Below are 20,671 nucleotides of genomic sequence, written 5' to 3'. Positions count from 1 at the left end.
TGCTAACATACTATCTTCTTTGATAACCGTATTCTTCATTTTATGGTTGTGTCGTTTCTTTGGGCAATGATGAGCAGTGTACTTAGGTTTTCCATAATATAAACATAATTCTTTCCAACGATGATGAGTCTTTTCTTGCTCAATGAAAGGTTTGAAATGTACCACATCAATTTACATATCCTCTACTTCCGAATGTATGTGTTGAAGAGATATTGGTGTTGCCATTGAATTATAGTAACGTTGAGGTCCACTTGTACGGTTTTTAGATAGAAATTTAAAAAGACGATTGTCGCACTTCATAGCAAAGTCAATTGCTTGACTCAATGTTTGAGTATCAAATAAGTTGAGCATTAATTTTTTTACCTCATATTGTAATCTATACAGAAATTAGCTAACAAGTGCAGTATAATCTCATTTGATATCAGTTGCAAGTTGTCAAAACTGTGAAGCATACAACGTTACTGATCGATTGTTTTGTTGCATAATATAAATATTGTTGGTTGTGACACGAATTCCATCATGTTCTCTATACATGGATCAAAATTCTGCCAAAAAAGCCTTCAAATTATCTAATATTGGATCTCATCGTTCAAGAAAAGATAAAAACGATGATAATACTAAATCTGAAAGAAGCGTACGAATGAATCTAATTTGCAATTCTATAGTTGGATAGCTTTGGGATTGAAGTTCAATCTTAAGTTGTACTTGATTGATAAATCTTCTAAACTTTGATCTAGTCATATTAAACTTCTCGAGTACGGCAACTCTTGGTTCTCTAACACTGAGGGTGTTCCACCATAAGAGAAGGGACATGATTTAGTACAAATGTTGAAGCAACTCCAATCATTTCTATATCTTCACTTCTTACTAATCTTGTTGCTCCTTGTAGTAGTAAATTGAGTTGATGCATCACAAGCATTAACTCTCTCAATTGCTCTTGCATTTGTGCCATTGTACTCTTTATTTCAGTAAGTTCTGCCATGATAATACTTAAAAAAGAGAAGATGTCTAATATCACTCAACACAAATAGAAGAGAGGACTTGAGAATAAAGAGAATACTAAGAACAATATCAGTTTAGAAGGTAATCTCTAACTTCTAATATGCTTATGTCTTATCAAGAGAAAGGAGTAATCTACTCTTAATCAAGATTAGACAAAGCTCTGATATTATAAGTGCACTCTTGTCAATCTGTCAAGGATAAGGACTTGATAAAAATAAACAAACAAGTGAGACTTTTCTCAAAGAAAGATGACAAAATAGAAATAACTAAATATGTATATTAAGAAGAAACTAGAATGGCTATTGCCAAAAGACAAGAAAACTAGAGACCCTTGAAACTAGAATAGAAGCAAGAAAAGAGTTGACAAGAGTGAAGAAGACTTCACTCTTGCCTCTATATATACCATTTATCTAGGAACTACATGGCAACGTTCTATAGGACCTCCAAAAACGTATTGACTTTACATAACACGTATCTTAACTTACAAGGCAAGTTTTCTATGTGGGTGCTACATAGTTAGCTTGTTTCCCAAGCTACCAACATGAATGGCATGTGGTTAACTTGTTGATCAAGTTTCTAACCTACCAATCAAGTATAAACACATGTAAAGTCAAAGCAACCTCTATGAAGTTTTTAGGAAGTTTCTCTAGAAGATATTATGAAATTAATCTACTTTTACATACTTCTACCTATTCATATCACGTAGGTAACAATTAGAGTAAATATATGTTCATGACAATTGCTTCATTTAATAGAAGCATTATTACGAAATAAAGATAATGACCTAATTTTTACATAGCTCTATATTTACAATGCATTATTTTCACAAGATAGAAGAATGAGACATAATTGTGGTTTATTGAGCCAAACTATGTAAGAAATTGGAGAATTTTTTAAGAAAAATAATCCATGTATTGGATTGTATAGATAAGCTTATAAAATACTATCTTAAAAATGGAATAAAAAAGTATTAGAGATAGATCTTCTTATTTCTTTGCACTTCATGAATGAAAGGAATAGATGCTAATATATTCTTTCTATCACTTTTGAAGAAATTGCTATTATATTGTCTAAAGATCGATTGGAGCATAATACACTTTGTGATATTATTATTTGCTTATGTACTAATGGGTTATTAGAAAGGATTCATGAAGCTCATCTAACTTATTTGCCTCTTCATTATGTTTTGTTTTTTTTACATAAAATCCTTAAATGACATCGTGACGTAAGGGTGTAAAATGTAGTAATAAATATTGTTGAAGAAAGAGAAGGTACTAAATAAGAGAATTGGAGAGGCAACAACCTTATACAAATGAATTATTTTGCTTATCAATTTTTTTAAGACTTATCTAGTATTTCACAATTTTGCATAGAAGAAAGCTATTACAAGAATTTATGGTTGACAAATGAACAATAACTAAACAATCAAATTTGCGATATCTACATTATAATCAAAAAAATCTACATGTTGATTTATACCAAGGATTAATAGATATTATTGTAATTCATTAAAATATTAAATATGAAGAAGAAGAATATGAATTAAATAATTTAGGATATAGAATCTTATTTCTATCATCACATATTGGAAGTATAAGATATATAATAGAAATACTTCAAGATTCTATAGCAATCACAAGGTTTTATCAGTGTCATGATGTTTTTATGATAGTGACACCAAATCCAAGATAGTCCAAAATCAAGAATAAATTGCTTCAAAGACAATGAACAAGTAATAGGCCAAATTTGGTTATCCATATATTTGAGCTTAAGAAATATGTAATTATGGAAGATATAAAGAAAAAAATTGTCCTTGATCATATTGTTGCACATGTTTATACTATTGAGTTTCTAAAGAGAGATCTACCTCATATGCACATCTTCATTTTTTTGGATAGAGAAAGCAAAATTAGATGTCCTAGAAATGTGGATTATATGATTTCTATAGAATTTTTAAATAAAGACAAGCACCAAGAGCTATTTGAAGTTATTCTATAATGCATGATACATAATCTATGTAGAATCTAAAATTCTAAGCGCCTTGCATAGAAGATAGTTGTTGTACAAAGAAGTATCCAAAGATATTTGTAGAAAGAACAATAATAGATTCTTATGGATATTCTCAATATTGACAAAGAAATGGTAGAAGAACATTTGAAATTTGAAGAATGGTTGTTGATAATAGAGATGTTGTTTTATTTTGTCCAAAACTATCTTGAAAGTATAATTGTCATATTAATATTGAGATATGTTTATCTATTTGTACATGAAGTATATCCACAAATACATCTAGAAGGGCCATGATTGCATTACAATTTAATTTGAAAACCAAAACAAGATCAAAAAATATTTGGATGCAAGATATATTGGAGCTTTGGAGGTTGCTTTGAGACTATTTAGCATGCAAATCCATAAAAAAATGCCAAATATTATTTATTTGCTTGTTCATCTATTAAGAATGCATGAAGTGGTATATGATCTAAATGACAAGGCAGTTGTAATTTTAAAACATGCTAAAGGATAAAATTTAATATTAACTTTATTTTTTGAGATGTGTGCAATAATTGTAGTGATAAGATAATATAGATACCAACAATTTTTACAATATTTTGTTTGGCATAAGACTAAAATGATGCACATATTAAAAAAATACATATTTACTATTATAAGATTATATTTTACATATCTTGTAATAGAAAAAAGATATTAATTGAGATTTCTATTAATCCTTATTAAAGATCAACAATGTTTAGAAGAGATATTAAGAATACAAATTGGATTTTAATTTAGGGCATTATTTATTGTTTTGCTAATAAACAAAAAATTTCTAAATCCATTAAATCTATGAGAAAGATTTTGAAAAATCATCTTAGATGATTTCAATGCCTTTTTGCAAAAAGAGCATAGAATTAGCAATCCAATGATAGAATAATTTAAGGATTTTGGACTTTTCTTATTAGATAAGATTTTAGAAGACTCTGATAGAGCGTTTATACAATTTCTTCTAATGCCATTACTAAGAAACAATTAAAATGTAATAATTAATAGAAATCAATTTATTGATGAAGAAAGAACATGAAACATTCAATAATTTGAAGAAAATTTGGAGCAATAAGTTCTACAATTGAATCTTCAACAAAAAAAAAGGCATATGATGATATTGTGGCCTCCATAATTGAAGAATATGGATGCATGTTTTTTTTTCTAAATGAACCTATAGAAACTAGTAAGACATCTATGTACAACATTTTGGCTACTAGAGTTCAATTGATGCAAAAGATTATCATATGTGTTGCATCATCAAGAATTACCACATTGCTACTTGAGAGAAGAAGAATTGTCCATTCTATGTTCAAGATTCCACTAGATTGTAATGAAGACTCTTTTAGTTCAATTATTAAGAATTTATATCATATTGAGTTTCTTTTCCAAACTTCACTTATTATTTAGAATGAACTTGTAATACAACATTGTTATTATATTGAGACAATTGATTTTTCTTTTAAAAACATTTGGAATATTGATCTCCTATTTGGAGGAACTACAATAGTTTATACTGGAGTTTTTTGCTAAATATTGCTAGTCATTGTGAAAAGAATTCAAGAAGAAATTATAGCAACATCTTTTTGACGTTCAACACTTTGGCCTCAAATATAAATCTATACATTAAAAGAAAATATGAGGTTGAATTCATGAGTACTTCAAATAGATATTGAGTTTGCTAATTGGCTTCTTCAGATATAGAATACACACATATGTTGCATATATAGATGGTAGTGCATTTGAATTCTTTATGATTGTATTATTATTGACTAATATTTCTATTTTCTACTTTTTAATTTAAAAATAGTACAAACTTATTATCCAATAATATAGTTATATTTTTTTATGACATGATTGTAGATCAACAATTAATATTCTTAGTAGATATTGTTTATCTAAGGCTATCAAAAGAAGGTGTAGTAAATGATGCCTTTTTTAAAGATAGAATCATTTTATCTGCATAAAATGATGATATAGAAGATATTAATGAGAAGATTATAGTTATATTTTCTAAAGAAGAATAAGAATATCTAAGCATTGATGAAATTATTGTTGAAGATGGTATAGACAACAATAATGTTTATCCAGTCAAATTCATCAAGTTGCTTAATCCATTTGGAATGCCTAGATCAAGGCTTTGTCTTAAGATTGGAACTCTAGTGATGCTACTAAAAAATATTGCTTCTTGCCAAAGACTTTTCAATAGAATCCAATTAATAATTATACAACTAATAGATTGAGTTCTTAAAGTTAGAATTTTTAGAGGAAAATTTGCTAAAAACTTGGTGTTTATTCAAAAGATTATATTAACTTCTACAACAAAAGAAATTCTATTTGTTCTAAAAAGAAAGAAATTTCTAATCCATCTTGTATTTGCAATAAAAATAAACAAATTCCAAGGACAATCAATGAAGCATGTTGATTTGGATTTATGATAATCTATTCTTTTTTCCATAGTCAACTTTATATAGTACTTTTTCAATGCACTTTTTCTTATTCAATCAAGATTCTTCTTCCTAGAAATGATAATTTAAATTCTACATTGAATATTATTTTGCTAGAAGTTTTAATTAGATAAAAATTAATAATTTATTTTTTATATTTTATATTTTAATTAATTTATTTATTAACTTTAATACATCTTTGAATGTCTTAACATACTTTCATGATTTTTTTAATATAATTTTTTTATATATATTTTTACAAGTAATTTCTTGAATTAAATTAATTACTTTTTCTTTATATATTATTTGTGACAACAGTATGGGTTTGTATATCCTACTTCAAACCTAAAAGCTCTATTATGTATTTTATTTCTTTCTATTTGTATTGTATTGTACTTAAATTTGAAAAATACTCTTTGGTTCACATTTGAGTTACACTTCCCATCACAAAAACACGGGTTCATCTAACCTATATATAAAGATTATTTAAAGAGACAAGTGGTGGCTCTCATTTACTACATACACCCTTTTTGGTTTTCATCAAAAAACTTAACATTGTTTGGAGTTTGAAAGGAACTAAATACTTGACTGAAATTCAAGCAAAGTTCATAAGAAGTTCACAAGGCTTATCGACGTGAATCCATGTTCATAATGACACATTATAAATCCATTATGACATTAAAAAAATGTCATAACATTAATATAATATTATAATCTAAAATCTAATATATAATTGAACTAAATATATAACATATGATCTTATATTAATGACTTCATATTATATATTAATATTATGACATGATAATATATATATATATATATATATATATATATATATAACATATAATAATATCATATTATATCATATTATTAATAATATTTATATAGCATAATATATGTTATATAATTATCATATATTATAATATATATTGATAAATAATAAGGTAATAATATTATATATAAATATATATGTTATATATTAAAAATGCTAAAGGAAACAAGTAGTGGCTCTTATTCATTACATGGATCAATCCATCAAAAAGGTTTATATTTTGTAGAATTCACAACATATTTTATAGTTCATTATTTTATTTTGTAGTTAATGGAAGAGTTCTACAAGGTTCAAGTAGTGTTTCTCAATGGTTGTAAGGATGGATTTTTATTTTTACTAAAAAAGTTTGCCTTCTTTGAAGTTCATAGGGTTTTCCATAGAATGTTTTACACATGGTCAGAGCATTTCGTAGGACATTTTATAATTGATTAAGGCGTTTCACAAGGAATTATAAATTGGAAAAAATGGCTAAAAGTTTTGAGAGATGCTTTGAGCGACAAGAAATAACAACTTTTGATTCACATAGTCCCGAAGTCTCTCCAAAAATTGCTCAAACAAGGAGTATTTAACAAAGAATGGATCTGTTAAGCACTTAATTGTTTTAGATTCAAGGCTCAAAATACAAGTAGTACCTTGCAATGCAAACTTAAGATAAACAGCCAAGATAAATAGTAATTCTCTTTCATTACATGGATCCGTCATTGTTGAGGTTTAAAAAAGCATGAGGTGTTGGGATTTAATTGAATGTAGATGGCTTTAGCAATGTGTTGTTTGTTACATGTAATAATACAATTGAAGGTGAAGTTTGGTCATAGATGGAGAAAAAAACATAATTGTAGTTTTTTTGTGCTTTCTTCAAGTTGCACTCTGCAATCTTAAAGATTTCAAATACCATGCTCTCCATTCTTTATAAATCATGTTACCAAGCTTTGCATTGCAAAGTGAGTGTATTTCTAGATATTTCAATAGATTCAAAAATTTATATGTATTTGTATTGCATTGCATTTCAAAATTTTCATTATGCTTTGGATTACAAAGTATTACACTAAAAATCATGCAAAAAATATTTCTAAGTAATTTTTGAAATACACAAATTTTTTATTATACTTTGCATTGCAGAGTGAGTGTATTAAAGTGAAATGGTTTGAGTGTTGTGTGCTTTGTCATTTTGGTAGTTAATTCTTCAGATTTAGAAACAACATATGAACAATTAAGTGAAAGCTAATTATTAAGAGTCACTATGGCATTATATATTATTATGGTATTGTAGAAAATTTGGAAATTATTTGATTCTTAATTTAAGATCCTTTATTTGAGGTATTCAAAGTAGCTTCAAGTTGTGTATCTTTTTGTATTAATTGACTTACATAAGAAGTACAAGGTTGGAGGCATTTCAAGGCATCATGTGTAGAAGTGATAACAATTAGTTTTACTGTTGAAAACTTACAATTTGTCAAAATTGGAGAGGAAAGACTTGACAATTGAAGAGCAAGGTTTGATTCTTTCTTTTTTATTTTATTTTATTTTCTTTTTCTTTTTCACTTTAACTTTTGTGTCATCCCTATAGAATTGATTGCAAGCTAAAGGAATTCATTGTCTTGCTATTATAAGTAGTAGGATATTATTTAGGAGTGAAGCAATCAACTTTGTTGGAAGTGGGCCAATGCAAGAGACGTCATGCAATTTATTCAATTTTGAAGGCACTTTTATTATCCTTGATAATAACATAGTGAGGTGCAATAGAATAAGAATTTATACTCATGCAACTTGATATAAAATAATATTGTTGATTATTAAATTTAAAAAAAAAACCATTTAGATAAAATAAAGCCAAATAAAAATATCATACAAAGATTCTAAAATTTTCTACTTTAATTTCAGAATATATCATCAATAAATATATACACATAAAAAAGAACATATTCTTTATTTATTTATTTAGAATATTTTTTTAAGAGTATAGTTATAATTGTGTTCTAACTACTTACAACACTACTCAAAGAAATTTAAGATAAGTTCTTTACTAATATTTACAAAGTCATAGTTGGAATAAAAAGATGTCCACATGTTAAACTGTAAACGACTTTTTATATATGCAATGTCAACTATAAATATTTGATTCAAACATGAGAATCCATGAATCAATTTAAAGTAGTTAACACATTAAAGAACTAAAAATTGGATAATCAAATTGTGCAAATTCATCTAATGTCGTAAATCTCATACAACATGAAGGTAACAAGGTACATAGAACAGCCAAATAAAAAATGTTAAGTAGATTCATGTGTCAAAACAAGAGCCAAGACATGCCCATACTTTGAGCTTATGCAGGAGTTGCAGCAAGCCTCTGAGTGGATTAGGACCTTAGTGGTAGGCATAAAATCAAATTGTTGACCTTTCACTGGTTGATTAAAGGAAAAACTTATTCTGAGTGACATTAGGTTACACATACCTCAGGATCAGAACTCGTTGAATCACCTAGGAAAGTATCTGTGGAACTCATGGAGATATTGTACAGAAGTAAATAATGCTTTATTACACATTTTACGTCAAACGTCCTTAATTTCAACCACAAGTTTATGAAAACCTACTCCATGCACTAAATACCCTTTTTTTTTTTTTTTTTTTTTTTTTTTTGTGAGCCATGCTTAAACACTAAGTTTCCAACCTCTGAAATACGGCTGGAGATAGCAGATAATTCTCATTTTACAAATATATAGCATTATAATACATTATGTTAAGACAGATATTAGTTATCGCAGCAGTACCTACCGATTGCTTGAAACAGTTGAAGGAGAAAACTGATGATTAACTATTGTAGGATATCTGAAGCTAATACTACAACTAGTAGCCATGGAAATTCTTGAGACAGAAAATTCCACCCATATAACTTCAGCCAACAGGGTTTATTTGAATGTCTCCTATATGTCACCAGAGAATCAATTGCCACAACTTATGAGTACTGGGAACTGTTTTACTCTGAAAAGGGTGAAAAAGACTTGTATTTACAGCTACCACTATCTTACTCTGCATTAACGCCCGCTGTAGACTGCAAAGTGCATGCACATGCATAAAGTGGTAGGTTAGACACTAACAAAATTACATCATTAATGAAATACCACCTCAACGAGGAATTAGCAACCAAAATCAAAGAAGAAGACTAACCTGAACGTGGTTTAAGATCTGGTTGAGTTGATTGAAAAGGTGAAAAGTCTTAAACAACAGTAAGTGTTCCATGGAAACCGATAAACCTCAGTCTTCCTTCCCTGAAGACGTGCCAAACCAACCAGGCAACCATCCGTACAAGTATCTGTATTCACATGAACAAAGATTTTAAGTTAAGCCCTTTTACTAGAGAAAAGGCAGAAGATTCATTACACCAGATACAAAACTGCAAGTTCACCACTCTGCAATTAGTCTGAGCCCTAAAAATAACTCCATGACAGATCTTACACCTAGAGTGGTCCATTCTCCTTGAGTTTTCAAACCAATAGCTGGCAAGTATCAGGATCTTATTAGTGGTTTTCAGCAATCACTATACCAACCAGAGATTTCGTCATCCTACACACTGTTCATCTTGTTAATTTAAAAATTCCGTAACAGTCAACAATAAAGAATTCCTACCAAGTCACACAACCAGAAAAACATTAGCATTTTCAGATAATTTAGACTCGACTTGAGGGGTCTAGCATGTTATGAACTTCTCACCGGGAACCACCGGAATCATCTGCTCGAACACGTTCTCTTATGTTGCCAACGTGAGGAGGCACTTCTTGCTCGGACCTACTCTTCATTCCACCTTCTGGACGGCCTTCCGGACGACTTTCTACAATTTTTTCGACGACATGATAATCCGAGTCTGAATCCTCTAGGGTATTAGCGTTCACTGGAGGATAACCCGCACGAGTAGATCCAGGATATCCCGCTGGTGGAGCTGGGGGGTAAACTTGAGGGCCTCCCTGTATGAGCAGAGAGCAAAAGGTGATTATGAAGTTGATACATTACAGGAGATAATAGTAGATTGCATAGAACATATCCTGACTAGTGAATAAGATGCTGTAAAATGAGTGAAGATGCAGCTATCTTGCAAACGAGCACTCGAGAAACAGCATACTCCTCTGAATCATTCCTCTCTCTCATGTGTTCTAAAGGACGCGCTTTTTGCAGTAGCAATATCAACATTGTAAGATTTAGTATGAGTGCAAGTTAAAGTCTCATATAAAAACCTGTTCTATCTAACGAGTTTTTAGTATAAAATCAGATTGTTCTCATTACATAATAAGCTTCAAGTCCAGTATGATTCGAAACAACTCTAGGCAAAACAAAAGTAACGTCTAAAAGCATACCTGGTAAGGATCTCGTGGGGGTCCACGTGGAGGACCTTGAAAATTGGGGCGACGACGACTTTGACGGGCAATAGAACCCTGCTGGGTTCTGTTTGGTTGTGACGCTACATACGAGAAAAGCTCATATATCCTGGATTGAGCGTAATTTGAACATTTTTGCCACCAGAAATAGGCCAAGTCTCCACCTCTAGTCGTCAATTCATGCAGATGGTGGTCAATCTCAGCCTCATGCCTTGCCACGATGGGTCTCAAAAACGTTGAGTACACATACTTTGTACCCTGAAGGAAAACCAATTAATTAACAAATAGGTAACCAATGGAATAGAAAAAAGAAGAAGATGAAAATGAAATGAAAATAAAAAAAAAAGGAAAAGAATAAAAATAAGGGTAGCAGAAGAAGAAGAAGATGAAAGAAGAAGGAAATATGAGGTACTGAAAACCTAATGTTACTAACCATAAACCAGTCAAGCAAAACGTTATACGGGATGCTTGCTATTATCTTATGCTGGTGGCATTATATCTCAACCATAGCTTACATAAAAACTTGGGCTTGATCGATATGCACACACACACAAAAGAAAAAGAAAAAGAAAAAGCACAATGCTGCTAAAGCCGCCGCTCAGAGAGTATTCAAGAAAAGAGGAAGAGCCAAGTGGTACCAGAGTATTTGGGTGCCAGAGGTATACGATGAAAGCCAACTTTGCCTCACTGTACATTGGCACCCTAAGATTACAAGATTCCAGGAATTAGAAGATAAAGTGCAACGTAGACTATTACATCCCACGTAGGCGTAGGAAGGAGACGGAAGAATGAATTCAGATGTTAAAGTCTCCAAATTGTTTCAATTTATGCAACTTCAGATCCAAAAACGAGATCACGTTTGGTACTTCCAACGCAATTCTCTTCCTCAAGTTAACAGCAATCTTAGAACCATTCTCACTCGTGTCTTATGATTTAGAGTTGACAACCCAACTCGCGTAAAATTAATTTCTTTAAGATTAAGATATGAAGCAGGCGTGCAGAGTTTGAAAGTTAGCAAGTAATGAGAAAGAGAAGCACGAGAGATTTAAAACATACCAGGAAACAAGAACGTCCCCCAGCCTTTCGAATACTGTCAGGGCTGCGATTATTATCCTGGAGGACAAAGAAAATCGGGTGAAAACTAATTTTCCCCTAAAATTTGGAATTAAAAAGACACAAACCAGAGGCACCCGAAATAGCCACCAGCTAATCAAGGTTCTCACGAGTACCTTATCGAACTTTTCCCTGATAACACCAATCCTCAATGGTGGATACCAAATCATCCAAAAACAAATACAAAATACAAAAAAAAAAAAAAAAAAAACAAAACAAAACAAAGCGCAGTTTCTTCTATCAGCAACAAAATCAATGATGACATACCAATACTGACACCAAAATTGAAGGTGTTCCAAATCGGGCCTATCCCTTTCCACTACCTTGAAGCATGCATACGCGGGGTACACGTAGCCGAGTAACATTCTGCAAAATCAACTAAACTAGTATCAACACATTTGAGAAATCTCTAACTATATAACTTGACTCACAAGTTTAATCCCCATCACAAAATGATTGTGGCAGTGCATGAATTTGCAGTATTCAATTAAAAACCACTCTTCAGTTAAGTACTACACCATGAATATATTTTCTACACGTCCTTACACATAATTCATGATGCACCTACAGTTTAGTTGTCAAGAAGCATCTATTTATCGTGGGAGAGCTTATAGGGAGTTTCTTTGAAACGGATAAAAGAGAAAAGAAGAGAGTACGCGGCACTTACATAATTCCCCTGGTGATGAAAGAGACCATCATCTTGAAAGCAAACAAGTGCTCAATACCTTTCTCAGAATTCACCTCAAATCCAAGATCATCACAAGGACTCCACCCTGATTGATCACCTCATGTAAATATACCCCAACACTTGATTATATCGCAAAGATATACAAGACACGGCCAAACAAAACCCTCGATTCACGAATTACATAAGCCACTTTCCTCCTCCTCCTCTTTTCCTCCACAAGCACGCCAATTGATCCCTCCTAACCTACTCCAACGCTCTGGAATGCAGGGCAAGTGCCGTCCAGCGAATTCGAAATTCAAACCCTTTGGAACCCTTTCAGACCCACCGCGGCTCGGTCTGCGAAAACGACCTGTCACCCACCTCCTGAATTCTTCTGAATGTTCGACGGGAGCCTCTACCCAGCCCCTGCACCCACTACGCACGAATTTCACACGCGCTAGACTCGAACTTCTCCTCCTTCGACTAATTCATGCACCTCAGTCAACAACACAAACCTTAACCCATCATCGACAAAGGCTCATTTTCGATTCAGTATCCCCCCGATTACAACCGACACTCTCACATGGCTAGACTTGGGTTTCTTCTTCCTCTTCTTGCGACAAACATGCGGAACTCAGAGCTGACACATATAGGAGTAGGACAACCATTCACGCTCATTTGTGGGCTAAGCCTTCATGCTCGGAGGCTGCAACTTGCTTCGATCGGACACCAAGGACTGTCGCAGACCGAGGTGATGTGGCGCTTTCGTCCGCTAGGGAGAGAAAGTAGGGCCGTAGACTGGGGGCGTCACGATGACGAAGAAAAGAGGATAAACTTCAGCGCTTTCTCCTAAACCACCCTTACGGATACTGTTTCAGTGCTTTCTAAGGCCACACCAAAACGACAATCGCTTCTCTTGCCTCGATCTTCTCACAGCCGCGATAACCGGAAACTTATAGCAGTAGCCTTCCCAGTTCAAGATGTAGGTTAGAGGAATTTGGTGGTTGTGCTGTGAATTTCAGAACAATATTTTTCTGTAAAAAGTATTAAAACGATAGAATAGTTTGCATTCCATGTTCACCTGCAACCTTTTCCTTGTGCCCTTTCATTCGCTGTCTCTAAAAAATAAAATAAGAATATCTTGATAGGTGCTCTCAAATATATGATAGATAAGGAAAGCTACGCTTAGTTCTTCATGCGTCTTTTGCAACACGTCATTCTCTTCATATTTTTGGTTTGGTGGGGCGAATGGATAAGAATATCGTGCAATTTGTGTCTTTAACAATTACATTCAACAATTACATTATGCAACATTAATTGGTGCAGAATAAAATCGACGTACAACTAAAGCATAGAAAGTGAAATATTGGATTGCATTTTGAATTAAAAACACACAAAGGACTGTAGAAGTGGGTCAACACTTGTATTTGAATGTTCTTTTTCTGCTTTTAGATCACTTATGACATTTTGCCCATCGCACAGAGACAAGGTTTTGCTAACTCGCTCCGTGACCTGACCCATGAATTGTACACCAGAACCTGCTCAACAGTGAAAGAAATCACTCCAGGTACAAAAACAAATCTGTAGAAACAACTTGTGCGTCATGTAAAGTAATTACACTGACTGGCATCCAAATTCCTTGTCACGTTGTCCACCACCGCTTTGGTAGAATACCTTTTTTTGTTCGTACTGGGTGAAGGAAAATGGAGGAATAATAATAATAATAATGAAATAACACAAGAATTCCTCTGATTTTGTAAGTATTATCATTAAGAAACAACGCTGACTGATTTAGGGCTTGTGTAAGGGAACATTTTAAAACTGTAGCAGAACATTGACTTTCATTGGTACCATCCAATTACAAGATCAGGGCATGTTACTCCCTGGTCCTCGACAACCAAAGCCTGATGCTAGCAACAATGAATCAAGCAACCAGACTTTGAGGAAATCGAATTTCTTGAGGACAAAAAGAAAATTTCACCACTTTTAATACCTCTTGACACTCGTCTAAAGAAATGAAGATTTAACCTAAACATAGGCCAACCAGAGATTGTCATTTAGGAATACAACACTCCCAAGTCGGATGCAAAAGCTTTTCTGAGGACCTCTCGTTTAAGCTTCATCGCAGCAGTAACCAGGCCATTTTCAGGTGACCAAGGATTACAGAGAAGCTTCACCTTGGTTGGAATCTCAAACCTCTGCAGTTTTCCTTGCTTAGCCACCTGCCAAACACACACAGAAATTCATTTGAAGATGATCAATACAACAAATCCATATACCCATGACGACAGGCATGAACACTGATGCATAATCCTGTATAATCTCATTCAGTAGTTGAGCAAATGTGGAAGTCTATTAAAAGAAAAGAACGTCGAAAAATCAGTCTGGTTCTCGAACCTGGCTCACTGAAGCAAGAACCTCTTTGCATGTCTCCGACCTCGTGCACAAGTCAGCAAAATCAGAGAAACACCTGCTTTTTGGGCCCAATCCTGGGGCGCAGCTTGGTTTGCCACTATAAGTGCGACAGTATAACTATGGAACGGGTCAGCGTGAAGCATGACGTTGTCGACATATACAGAGCCTATCAGCACTGCCTCCACCTGCAATAAATTAAGAAGAAAGAGTAAGGTACAAGATTCGACAAAGAATAGACAAAACATTCAACCCTCAGAACTGTACAACAGAATACAATACATACGTTGAACGGACACTTTTGACAGCAGTATAGATCAATCACATGTAAATTCATACCTTGCCAAGTGACACGTATTCTCCAGCTTGGAGTTTCACAATATCTTTCTTGCGGTCAATGATCTCAACACAACCATCGCCGTGAAACTGCCCAATATCGCCGGTGTAGAACCACGGCATACCTCTCTCATCCACCTTGACAAAGTCGCCAGAAAACTCTAAGGAAACTATACAAACAAGAACTAAAACGAATATCAAAGGCGGAAGAACCAAAAAGTAGACCAATGAGAAAAACGATTTTATCGATTAGCGAAAAGCTTCAGCAAAAATTATCCCCAAAGCTAGCACAAAACAATCCCTAACAAAAACTTTAATAATGGTCGATGTAATCTACCCATGCTTCCGACGACGGTGGAAAACTCAAGAGTACATTTCATTCCAATGTATTGAATAAGAGTTAAAAACATTAGTGAAGATTATTCAACCACACCTTGAAGACCTCATCCGTCTTCTCTTGATTTTTGAAGTAACCCAATGTCGCACTAGGTCCACCTATAACAATCTCTCCTCTCGGTGGATCATCTGTGGTCTTATAATTGCCCTCCTCCCAATTAACCAGCTGCAAAGTCACAAATGCATGGCGCATCTCAAATAGAAAATACGTAAAGCGACTAAATTTTGCAGTCAATGAACATTAAAAACACCGGACAGGTTGAAGAACACATTGATGCTTACAATCAACCAATTACCCTTACAAATTTAACGAACACGGTTCACGATCCATCTTGTTCGACAAGAAGGAAAAACAATGAATGTTTGCGGGAATAGTACCTTGACGTAGCAGTGAGGTGTCGGAGGCCCCGCACGACGAACGGAGCGATCATCCCATTCGGTGAATGTCCCACCAGCACAAGTCTCTGTTAAACCATAGCCTTGACCGATTGTAGCTCTGCCGAAAATAACCCACGCAGTTTCTTAAGTTAAGGTACCAGAGCATCGTGGCATCAGACCGAGTGAACCGAGTTGTACACACTGACACATGCCGTGGAAACAGTTAGTTTCACGCACATACAAAAACGAACACACACGAAGACTTTAGCCGGAGCCCCGATCAACAGAACCATAACGACAATTCCAAAATAAGAAACACAAATTTCTGATATTCAGTCGCAGCTTCAAGAATACTGAGACACGCATCGGCAAGAGCATACTAGTCAAGACCATAACCCAAAGCAGACGTTGATGAAACGCTGTGTGTGTGCAGACAGCGGGGCTCCTCCACAAAACATTCCCCTTACACGCCCGCCGGGAAGATGCTTGATTTTCTTGAAGATCAACTTGTCTCAGAGCACCTTCTCGATACCCCAAGCTCCCAGCCAACTTCCTTCGATGGCCATAACCCGGCGGTTGTAAGCAGTATTGAAGAGCGTCTTCACCATACCCCCTACCCCATCAACCTTACCCCACAGAATACAGACCTAAACACTCTCTTCATTCTCGTGTTGGATATAACACATACATGCGCCTCGTATATCATAACGTTGTGCTTAGAAACATATTGAGCCTGCAGTCCTGCACGGAGAAACGGCAGAATCACACAATCGCAGCCGCAAACCTAAGCTTCAGAAGGAGTCATGCAGATCAGGTTTGAACTCTGATTTAAACTGCGGAGAGTACCTTCTTCAGCACTCCGTCCCGAACTCGATCTAAAATTGCAGGAACTGCAGTATATAACGTGGGCCTCAACTCAGACGCATCTCCTTTCGTCCCCGGCTTGATCTCGTTTGAGGTATCCAGAAGAGTCAAAGGTGAACCATAGCTAATGCTCGCTCCAACCGCAAGCATTGTGATCTGAATGGGAAAAACGTTGCACTTAGTTAAATTTGAAACACAATCACAAGCTTCCACTCAGTCTCTCTACTTGTGAGAATGTTGCAGGTTGCCAGCAAGTCGTCACTCCAGACAACTCTGGCAATTTTCCAATCTGATCAAAAACTAACCAGGTCTTAATACTCCAGATTGATTTATAGATAATCTTCGCATTTGTGAATACAAATACAAGGTTTTCATGGAAATAGAGAGCAACAGTTCTATAGAGAGTTTACCTCGGCAGCAAGTTCCAACCCATGAGCGAGAGGCAAGTAAGCCAAGTACGTATCGTTGCTTGACATGTTCGGGACACTCGTCATAACTCTGGCTGTTGTGGCATCTATGTTTGCATGTGTCATCATCACACCCTGCCATTTCAACAAACTGTGAACATGGTGCAACTTGGAAACTACCAAGTGAACCTTTCGAGCATATCCACGATGACACATCCCTTCAAATCTACTCGAACTGAAATATTCACCCATACTATTTTGACGTTAAATGCAAATCGTGATGATAAACACTGAAAAGCAGGAACTTTGAAGGACCCAGCTTTTCTTCACATGATCTGCTTCGAACAATTAGATATGGTAAGGAATCTGATATGCTCAAGTTAATTGAATATGCTAACTCGTTGGCTCAAGTTGAATGAATATACAACAACTTGTGAATGGTAGCATTTTGACTCGGCGTATATCCAATGTGAGCTTGTTTTACCTTTGGCATACCCGTGCATCATTGTCCTCCATGTATACAACATGCTTCACAGCATCGCACCTGTCACTCTTGAATAACAGCTTCTTCAGTTGGTTGGAGTCACAGATAACTGTGATAACCTCTGTCTGCGATGAACACTATCTCATTACAAGAGAAAGCACAACTTATCCAGCCCATGCAGGAGAATGGATATTGAAAACAGTGGGCAGTATTGGACCTGTTATGATTAACGTCAAATATTCTGAGAGATGCTAGTGTGACAATGAGCAATCGATTATGAGTACCGAAAGCGACTGAAAACATAATGCGCTATGAAAGAGGATAGCAACGTTTCTCAAGTTTCCTCTCCCACCTCGATTAAAGAGTGCAACATGCGTCCTCCCCTAGCGAGGCATAGATCGTAACAACTGGAAAGTTTTGCCGGAAGCACGCCTGAAATTTCAACCCAAGACATGAATTATCAGATCTCGACTCCTGGACAATGGACTTGCATGAAAGACGACGATTCACCACAGCTTCCGACACAACATTATCTGGGAAACTGAATCATAGTGCTGGAGTCGCACCTGAAGGCCGAGAAGCCATTCAGCTCAAGTTTCAGCACAAATAGCGACCCTTTCTCCCTCCTTGTGACCGCGAGCAACAAGCCCTGACGCAAAATTCTCCACTCGCGTTAACACCTCGAAATACGTCAACCAGCTGTATTTTCCCAACGTAACCTTCTCCAAGCGTCGGCCATCGTTACTAGTTTCAGTCTCCATCTTAATGAATTCGCGTGTTCCGAGACATTTGTTGCCTTTGGCCTGGTGACAAGCATGCTCAAACGGGTCAGCCAAAGTGTCGGTACCCTCCCACGGCATTTCCACCAAGCGAAGAAATCTGAGATTGCGTTTCGCAATCCCGGGATCTCCTCCCACTTCACAAGTAACAGCACGGACCTTACCTTTCTTTCTTGTCTTGGAGATCATCAATGAGAGCAAGAAAGGCACGAGGAGACCGATGGCAAGAGACGCTCCTACGTTGCTTTTTGGCGCTCGCAAGCTGTTGTGTGCACTAAGCAAAGCAGGTATCCTACCCAGTCGAACAGTCGCTTCTTCAAGAGGCGGTAGCCCCGACGCCTCCCCAGCTGCCATTTGAACGAAGCATTGCGAGCAGCAGAGGCCTCGATAGATGCACGATCGGAGGGGGACCTATTTCTACATGAATGATTGTAACGATCATGAGTGAATGTCACCAAAAGCATCATGATTCGACAGCAGAAAAATCATCTCAGAAATTGACAACCATCGAATCAATTGGAAGAACTAGGAACACTTGTCAAACATTGATGCTCCAAAACCATTCACGTCGATCAGGAGTGGCTTAGAGGCGCTCCGTGCAGATGCACTAGCCTTCCTCTCTTCCTGAGTTCGCATTCTTTACACAGTTTTCATGAAATCATACGAAGCGGAGAAGGAATGCAGCGTGTGATTCACACTCTAGACCTGAAAACAAACTTCTGTCTGGTCACTTCTGCTCCGTAAGAATTATGTGGCTAAGTTGGTACTTGCTAAGGCAAATCTGACAGTGATAACTACTGATTCTCATACACAGGATGAGTGAAAATCGGATTGAAAAACACCTCATCACCGATTCAAGCGTTACGAAGTTCTAAATCAAGTCTCAATAACATTCTTCTCCATTTCAAAAACGTTGCTACATTACACGATTACTTCCTCCAAAAACGTTGCTACATTACACAATTTAAGCTCACGACTCAAAGCTTACAGAAGCCTCCGGGACACTGCACTAGAGATTCCAAATAGCGAACATAAAGAAAGTCTAGAGCACCGAAGCTAATCCTCTCCCAATGACTCCTACAGCGACGACGGTCTCACATCTCCTACAATGTCCAAATCCAAGATTACAACTCACTATACTAGGCTGAACCAAGTTGACATTGTGAGCCATCAGAAGAAACGTAATTTAAGAAACCGACCAAGCACGCGCGAGGTTTGAATTATTAAGTGTCATGAGCGCAGAAAAGGCTGGAAGGCGATCCAAAACGAAAAACGGTGATTGTATTGTACGCAAGGGAGCGAGCGAGCGAGGGGAAGAATTGAGTTGCCAGTGAGCGGGGTGCTGAGATTGGGAAGTACGCAAGAGTGAGAGCGACGGAAGCAGCGAACATACCAGCGTCCAGGTTGAGTATTTGGAGTCACTGATCACTGAGAATGGACGTCTGCTTCGAACATACAGGATCTACCTCCCTATTAGTAATCATCGGATATTGGTGGTTTCCTTGTGTGACAAAAGGATGGAAAACAAGCAAACACACACGACAACCAATGCTCCATTATGGCGGCATTGCTTTGGCCGAAAGGTAGGATGGGGCTCAGTAAAAAAAAACTGGCCCGCCGCCAGGGTCTGACCAAGAGCATGGCCACCGGTAGCGCCAACTCTTGCGCCATCGGGCGGCTGCGCTCCCCCGCCCTCAAAAACTTCCCCACCATGCCCGCTCGAGCTCGGAGGCGAGGACGGGCCTGGCGGATCTGGGCGTTTGGTCTCCAGCCTGCCGTGCAAATGGCTTGGTGAGGACGGGCCCATCCTCGCCGTGGGGCCCAGGAGGAGCTCGCGTGGGACTGCCATGTGGCGCCGGACCTTGCGGATACAGAGCACCCCGCCCTATGGTCGGTAGCAGCCAGGCCCGGCGCCACTTGGCTGCCCCAAGGGCTCCGCCTGGCCCCACTCCTGCCCCTCTTTCTGCCGTCCCCGTTGGCGCCAACAGGTGGGAACTGCAGCTGCCCTGGCATGTGCACCATGCCTTCACGCCATCCATCAGGCTCAAACCGGTGGTGATGCTCTTTGGACCTTCTGCAAATATTTTCTGTTCATTTTTGTATGTAGGATACTTGGATCGATAGAACGTGCATCGGACGACTTGGAC

General features: G+C 36.3%; 1 protein-coding gene and 1 pseudogene across 3 annotated transcripts; both read right to left on the bottom strand.

Moving 5' to 3' along the window:
• Window positions 1-9,009: 9,009 nt before the first annotated feature.
• On the bottom strand, window positions 9,010-13,107 carry LOC112293659 (putative HVA22-like protein g). Of its 2 annotated transcripts, none has more exons than XM_024543343.3 (8): window positions 12,469-13,107; window positions 12,069-12,179; window positions 11,745-11,801; window positions 11,327-11,390; window positions 10,668-10,946; window positions 10,030-10,280; window positions 9,487-9,631; window positions 9,010-9,370 (listed from the first exon to the last, which is right to left on the bottom strand). In XM_024543343.3, exons 2-7 carry the CDS (start codon window positions 12,164-12,166, stop codon window positions 9,574-9,576), a joined length of 807 nt encoding a protein of 268 aa, XP_024399111.1. In that variant the 5' UTR covers window positions 12,167-12,179; window positions 12,469-13,107; the 3' UTR covers window positions 9,010-9,370; window positions 9,487-9,573. The 2 variants fall into 2 exon arrangements, with proteins under 2 accessions (XP_024399111.1, XP_024399110.1); XM_024543342.3 differs by having other exon boundaries at window positions 12,069-12,167.
• Window positions 13,108-14,281: 1,174 nt separating this feature from the next.
• On the bottom strand, window positions 14,282-19,985 carry LOC112293017 (long chain acyl-CoA synthetase 9, chloroplastic-like; annotated as a pseudogene). Its single transcript, XR_016497859.1, has 13 exons — window positions 19,918-19,985; window positions 18,689-18,941; window positions 18,312-18,548; window positions 18,121-18,177; window positions 17,757-17,870; window positions 17,265-17,396; window positions 16,837-17,010; window positions 16,387-16,616; window positions 15,991-16,108; window positions 15,650-15,778; window positions 15,220-15,354; window positions 14,866-15,068; window positions 14,282-14,690 (listed from the first exon to the last, which is right to left on the bottom strand). The product of XR_016497859.1 is annotated as a long chain acyl-CoA synthetase 9, chloroplastic-like (transcript).
• Between the last annotated feature and the right edge of the window lie 686 nt (window positions 19,986-20,671).

Source organism: Physcomitrium patens, chromosome 16 (genome assembly GCF_059467195.1).
Source record: "Physcomitrium patens ecotype Gransden chromosome 16, ASM5946719v1, whole genome shotgun sequence".
Taxonomy (NCBI): domain Eukaryota; kingdom Viridiplantae; phylum Streptophyta; class Bryopsida; order Funariales; family Funariaceae; genus Physcomitrium; species Physcomitrium patens.
Note: the sequence above shows the minus strand (reverse complement) of the source record. Positions and strands in the feature narration are given on the sequence as shown.

Bases quoted from the DNA above. Each gene is read 5' to 3' on its own strand.
- LOC112293659 (XM_024543342.3), bottom strand. From the start codon at position 12,500: ATGATGGTCTCTTTCATCACCAGGGGAATTAT. The intron at 12,168-12,468 runs GTAAGTGCCGCG...TTGATTTTGCAG, and splicing joins TTCATCACCAGGGGAATTAT to AATGTTACTCGGCTACGTGT. The intron at 9,632-10,029 runs GTGAGAAGTTCA...ATGTGAATACAG, and splicing joins GATGATTCCGGTGGTTCCCG to ATACTTGTACGGATGGTTGC.